The following is a 7,382-nucleotide window of genomic DNA, read 5'->3' on the forward strand; positions in this document are numbered from 1 at the left end:
AGAGAGAGAGAGAGAGAGAGAGAGAGAGAGAGGGTTTATTCTATGACCTCTTCGCGTGCCATCACTTATGTTTTATCTATCTTATTTACATTAAACGCCCGACACATACTCGAGTCACTCCAACGATGTGCGAGTAACAAGTAACGTTTTAACGATGTCTTATTGACGTTAAGACATCATTAAGACATTAATAAGCTATATAATAAACTATGGATGTTACCTTATTTCTTGAAATACATTATGAAAGATTTCCAATTCATTTGTGAAAATTCCAATCTGCAGAAGACAGTTTATTGCAATAATACGATCCTACACGAGAAAAATGATGAATACCTTAAACAGCATCAACTGTACAGCAGTCAAATTGAAAATAACCTTGTTAATTCAATAATAATATATTAATGAAACAAATAACATTTTATTAAAACAAGAAGTGGCGTTCTGTTATTGAATGAACATGAGATTATTTTCAATTTATAGACTGTTGGCTAATGCTGTTAAATCAATATATTTTATATATGATACTTGACACATTACAGATTCCAAACTCCACGATACCGTTTCTCTATTAACTTTGTTTCTTCAGTAATGAGAGATCGTGAAATCTGATCGATTATACGAATACTTATTAAAATACTTGGGCTACGATCCACTTATAATTAGTTACTGTAAATGCTTTAAAGCATTTTTTGATTAATCAAAGAAATTCTATTGATTGATCAATCAAATACTTCGAAGCAATTGTAGCATCAAGTAAATTGCACCCTAAAGCCTAGTTCATACTCGTTTCATCGTGATTGGCTAAAGTAGAACTATCAACTAGCAATCCGTAGTGTGATTGTGGCTTTATATCTGTTTCTAGCAAGATACAGATTAATTATCTTAATCTTAATCTCGGTTCACTTTACATAAACTTTATCTTTTTCTAATTCTTAGAATTGGAAAAAGATGAACAGTAAGTTAAACCGAGATTAAGTTAATTTATATTGGCGGAAACAGGCATTAGTCGTTTGGAGAAAGATCTGAGGCTTTCTAGTAGCAAATTTACTTTCACAATTGTCAATCTATTGTTCATTAATCTTTCGACGATAACTTTTTCTAACTGTTCGTTTAATAACAGTTTATTTGTATTATTCGGCTGTACTTCTCTCCTCGTTGGCGAGGCGAATAAATGCCAATCTTTGCATTTCCTTTGTGCGCACTGCGCACTTGTGCTAGAAACAATGCGCTTTCTCACGATGCACTGCAGAATTCTTAGCGAGTTTAGCGTTGGCCACGCTGTATATACTACTTCGGGGAGCACGAGTGGCATAAGTGCATACACAGCGCATTCTACTTTCGTATGATCGCACGCGACGATTTGCGTGTCTCAATAAAACAGAGACATTCGCTCTCCCTGCATTTTTAACGCTTGCCTTCTTATTCGTTCTCGATGAGCGAATATCAGAGAGAAAATGTTACTCACTAACGTTTTCTTATCCCAGCAAATGAGAATGGATTAAAATGGATTGAAATTTTTTTCTATCCGAATGCATATTTTAAATAGCGGATACTTTTTTTGGATTTAATTGGATTCAATTGGGTGCAATTGAATTGAAAAACTACATTTCCTATTCAAAATTTTGAATTGAATTCACAATGTGTGTATTGTGCACAGAAAAAGCTAATATTATTTTTAGGCTTAATATTATTTTGAAAGGCATAAAGATATGCTTCATGCAATTCCTATAAATGAATAAAAATGCATTCAGGATTGAAAAGCATTTATTTTAACATTCGTCAATATTTCTGAAAATCTGAATCCATTTTAATTCATTTCAATCCATTCTCATTTGTTGGGATGTCAGTCAATCTCGTTATTTCTTTCTGAGATCGTTTAACATTACATGATCGCACTGAAAAAAATGATATTAATCACGTTATGATAATATTAACAATATTATTCTAATTGAAATTAATTTATAAAATTCATTAATTCTAATTAAAAAAGAATTGTTGAATTATACTGTCATTGACAAAGAATTATACTAATTATAGATAAATTATACTAATTATATTGATAGATTGTCAAAAGAATTATACTGTCATTGAAAGAAATCTTGTTAATTCAATAATTTTATTAATGAAGCAAATATGTCATACTCTTATTTGAGTAAGATGTTATTTGTTTTGTTAATATTGTTATTGAATTAATTAAGAGCTGAATTAATTAAAATTACTTTCAATTAAACTAACACTTAATAAACTTTATTCTTTTCCGTGTCATTTCGGGATTCGTTCTATCTGTAATATTTAATCAGGAATTCGTAAATAAGAAAAAAACATGAGACAACATTTGAGAATTTATTTATGATGATTCTACATTGAAAAAATATTCTAAATTTTAATCAATTATTTTGTTTGAATAGTACTAGCTAAATATACAGATATACTTGGACAGGAATCGTTAATTTGATTTATGATGAACTATCTTTTTTTATTGCAAATAAATTTTAATTGGCACTATTAAAAAAAAAATATTTATTAAAATTTAGTACATGTTTTCTCAGTGTATTATGAATCGATGAAAGACACAGATAGTCTCAGAATCTATTTCGCGCGAGCGTGGAAGAAGAAATCGACGATACTCTTCGATTCAACTGTGATTCTTCCCTCGATCGTACGGCCCTGACTTTACCCATAGTGGGGGCAGAAGAAGCGGAGGCAGAGGGTGTCGGTCGTCAGGTCGGCGCAGCGGCGAACAGTGGCGAGCGGACTCGTACATCAGCTACGAGTCGAGACTCGAGACTTGAGGCGAGCTGGCGAAAGCGTCACAAACGCGTTCGTGTGTTGTCGAGGAGTTCGCGGAGATTTGGAAAAAAAAAACAAAAACGTACAAGAAGCATCTTCACCGGAACATTCTAGATCGTGGAGTCATCTTAGGGAACGTCGCCATCGTGTTGAAAAAAAAAACTTGTAAAGAAACTGGTTTGCACAAAAACTCGCAAGTGACAAAAGACTTCTCTGTGATCATGGAAGAACCTCCCTATTTGTCGTGGGGTGACTAGTATCAACTAGCATTGTTTCCTGGTGAAGTGCCCGATTCGATTGTGATTGACGGTACTTTGAAGAGCACCTCGCGAGAGCATCCGGAAGGACGGATGCCAACTATTGAACGGAGATGCACGTGTGTCGCGAGTCGCGATGCTCGCCGGGGGTAGGACGAGCCGTCTCGCTCTAAAAAACAAGCGTGACATGCCAACCTTGATGTCAACCTTGTTGAACTTGGAAGGAGTGACACGGGCAATCGAATCAACGGGAACGAGAATCTCTCGTCTAATATCACCGCAATTTCCTGCGTCGTCGCGTGGATGGTAGACTCCATTCCTGCGAGTTTCGCAGTCCTCTTCCCGATTGTTAAATCTGAACCAGATAGTATCGGTTCGATACGTCGGCGTCGCGACGTCGGTGACGTTTGAAGAAACTTGGAATCGCTCTACAGTCGTATCATTATCTAGTCGATCTAGATATGACGACACCGAATGCACCCCTAGTTGCAAGATCTCGCGATTGCTCCCGGAGAAGCTGCAAACCGCCACCGCGATCGTCGACGACCCTGAATGCGTTCGAAAATGTAATTCTTTTCCATGAAGTCTTCGAATTACGACAGTCGTCGACGCTTTTTCGTCAAGCCGATGACGGGTTCTACGCGGAACGAAGCTCGCGCACTACTGATTCCGTAGAATTCCAATCGTCATCGAAATGTTACCGCCGAGTATAATCGACGTGCAGGGCGCCATACCGCGCGATGTGACGACAAACAGTCGCGGTCTATTGTCGGAGACGATGTGCGGGACCGAGTTGCGCTCCGCCGAGGTGGCGGCGACCAGCTGCCACGTCGCAAGATACCGCGAGGAGTTCGACGAGACCATCCGCACCGTCTCGGAACCGGAATGTTCGAAGCGGAGGATCGATTCCGCTGGGACTGGCAGCACCAGGTCGGTGCCAGACGGCCGGTCGCGTCAAGGCTTTTCCAAGGGCTCCGCCTCTCTGCAAAGCCTTGTGCGTCGAAGAAGCCGCAGGCACGGCACGTCTTTACCCTCGGAGGTAGAGCTGTCTTCGAGGCAGGTCATCTACCCTACCGTCCCCTCGGATCTCCTCAAGGACATCGGCGGCGGCGGCTCGGCGATGTTCCGGAACGAGGAGGAGGCACGGACCGCAACGCCGACCTCCACACTCATTTACGCGACTTCCTCGGCGCAACCGTCGACCTCCAGGACCGACAACAATCTGGCCCAGGACGTCTCCACGTCGGCCAGCAACGTGGCCACCACCACGGGTAGCAACATCACCTCGACGACGAACGGCGGCCGCTTCGGCAACGTGCCGGTCTCGTTGGCGAGAACGACTAGCGTCGTCAAGGCACCAGGCCCCTCTATGTCCTCTTCCTGGAACAACTCCGGCGAGCAGGAAAGCGACTACGTTGTCGATCCCGTGCAGGGGAACGCCTACTACAAAGGACAGTTTTTGGGAAAGGTATACACGCGAGATTTCCTCGGATCTCGTTTAAGTCTGATCTGCAATATATTTCTTGCTTCACACTTTTTATTTCGTGCTTTTTCCTTCTTTGCGACCATTTCATCGATAATAATTTTTTTTTCACCTGTTTCTTGCCTCTTCCCAAGTTCGTCAATTTTTATCTCGGGCGACAGGAAAGGAAGAAGGTAAAAAGGATGAGAGGCAAAAAGGCAGGAGATAAAAAATGGTATAAAAGCGAGAAGCAGAAATCAAAGAGCGTAAAGCTGGATTAGGCTTTAGTTTAACATTTCCTACTGACAATTGTAGAGATTTGAGTAACGAGTATTTATAACTTCCCCCACGCCACTCAGCAACGACTAACGAGTGACCTGTCGCACCTGTCGTTGGCTCGTGTTGCGCGCCGATCGCATTGTCGAGGTCCCGTTTTTCGCGCGGCGAGGAATGGCATCCCACGACGAGTACGTGGGAATTGCGGGGTTACAGCTCGTTTAGAGCTGGTCGTGGTCGACCTTCTCTGGCGTTTGATACCGTTCTGTGTATTGCCAACGCACGCACAGGCTCGTCGTTTATGATCCTCTTCAAAACCTGTCACCCGACAATAAATCAGTCAGCGCGATTGGCCGCGCCGTGTAATCCTTATTGTTTCGCCGGTGCAAAACGACGCTTGCTGCGGCTGATTACGTGATTACCATTCACCGGAGAGAGACGAGCGTGTGAAGGGAAGGAGAAACCAATGATTGTCGTGTCACGTCGAATTGATCGGAAATGCAAGGTGCGGACGTGATTATCCGGCAGTAATTATTCCCATTTTTTTCGCTCGATAACACTAATTTACAAAAAATTGTTTTTCTTAATTACTTTAAATTAGATAAGGTGTTTCTTATGGATTTTTCAATGCTGAAAATAATGTTACAAGTTAAATTTTAGAACATTAGGTTTCCGAAGTATAATTGAGGTTTAGTTTGTCAAAAATTGCTTTTTTGTTATATTTAACATTTTTTTTGTAAAAAAGGTTATGTTTATTTCAATATCTTACTTTTTAATCATGTTATAAAGGATTCAAATATACAGTTTTTCTAAGATAGTAAATTTTTTTGCTTATGACAATGAAGTCATACTTATAATTTTTATATCGAAATAAAAGAAAATATTTTATAAGGGATGAACAATATGTTTGTGATTTTATAATTGTCGTTCATAATTTTAAGATAAAGTTAACCTTTACAAAAAATATCGTAAAAAAGCCATTTTTGGACACTAATTATTTTGGAAATTAGACGTGCTGGAATTTTTTAGCTTACGGCATCGTTTTCAGTATTTAAAAATCTACAAGAAACATCTAGTCCGAAGATTTGAAATAATTTTTTATTGCAAACTAGTGTAATTCACCTTTGCTATTATATTCTATAATTTTTTATAGCAAAGTCGCACGCGTTCTTCACGGTGTGCATTCTTCACAGCGCGCGTTCTTCATAATGACGATATAAATCATCGTTATGCAAAATCCGCGAGATTAAACCGCTTCCAACCGCGACCGCGCGATCGCACGTAAAGGCAGGAATTCACTCGAGCGATTTAATTTTCGCACAATCAACCTGCGAATAATTTCCTCAAGTAAATAATGCATGACCGAATTAATGCGTGATGAGTCGCGAGATTCATATGGTCGGGTCGAATCATCAACCGCGGAAACTTGCTTGGGATCGCGACTCTCAGAATTAATATTTTTCATTACATGGAAATATTACGTGGGTGCAGCTACGTAGAAATGGAGTGTAAGCGGTGAGTCACAAAACGGGCTCGTTTTCGCATACCGGGAATTCTAAGGGAGAAATACCGGCGATGTCGGTGACGACTTCGGCGAAGAGCGATGATTCAACAAAGAGACTTTCTCTCTGGGCCCCAAATTATCTCGAACGCTTAGATTAGACCATAGACTTTCGAAGGTACATCAAAATTCGCCGCTTTCGTCCGAGATTATTCTACACAAACAGGATATTAATATCGGAGCATTTTAAACTCGCCTCGTGTTTATCGAGATAAAACGTTTTTACCGGGATTTGCGAGATGCAATTCCACGAGAATTGTAAAATTTTCGAAGAGAGTGATTCTGGTTCTCTTTCTTTTTCTCTTCTCTTCTTGACGCATCGTGATGCAACTGTGGAACTCGCGCACGAAACGAAGCTACGGTTTAAGGATCGCATGTAGCGTGTAGCACAGTTTGTACGTGGCTGGCATATAAAAACGAGACATTTAAAGTCTCACTGGCTTATCGACAACGATTCTTTTCTCCCAAAGAGATGCGTTCGGTCAAGTCATTGACTTTACATCATGCATAATACATCGATGGTAGTCCAAGATCAACGACTTCGTCAAGGTCGAGTATTCTAATTGCACACTATAAAAAAAATTACATGCAAAATTACAACAATTAAAATATATAATTTTTGAACTTATATACCATTAAATAAAGTGTACGGTTACACACACACTTAAAGTAAAGTCACAATTTACAAATAAAATTATTCTTCTTTAGGGTAATTAAACGGTTTGTAAAAATAAATTTATCAATGGAGTTAATTTTATAGGAATTTAAGTATTAATTCATCAACGAATTATGTATAATTTTTTTTTAATTATATTATTGTTATATACACGAACATAAAAATGCAAATAATAATATATATATGATTACCATTATGTTATACAATATCATAAAAATATATATACATTTATAGAAACAAATAAAATATACTGTTATTGTAATTTTCTGTTTAATATGAATATGATATATATTTGCACAATTAAAGGTCTCATTTTTGTAAAAACATATAAATTTTTATATTTTTATTATAAATTGTATA

At 38.7% G+C, this 7,382-nt stretch overlaps 1 protein-coding gene across 2 annotated transcripts in view; it reads left to right on the top strand.

The window, feature by feature from the left end:
• The first annotated feature begins 3,689 nt into the window (after positions 1-3,689).
• Positions 3,690-7,382, top strand: part of LOC108691394 (serine/threonine-protein kinase PLK1-like) — a 28,268-nt gene continuing 24,575 nt past the window's right edge. Inside the window, exon 1 of one of the 2 annotated variants that reach the window (XM_018199127.1) lies at positions 3,690-4,515. In XM_018199127.1, coding sequence (XP_018054616.1) covers positions 3,742-4,515 — 774 coding nt within the window. In that variant the 5' untranslated portion in view covers positions 3,690-3,741. The remainder of the gene's footprint in view (positions 4,516-7,382) is intronic. The other variant, XM_018199126.1, reaches the window with a different exon arrangement.

The sequence above is a fragment of the Atta colombica genome, unplaced genomic scaffold (assembly GCF_001594045.1).
Source record: "Atta colombica isolate Treedump-2 unplaced genomic scaffold, Acol1.0 scaffold46, whole genome shotgun sequence".
Lineage (NCBI taxonomy): Eukaryota > Metazoa > Arthropoda > Insecta > Hymenoptera > Formicidae > Atta > Atta colombica.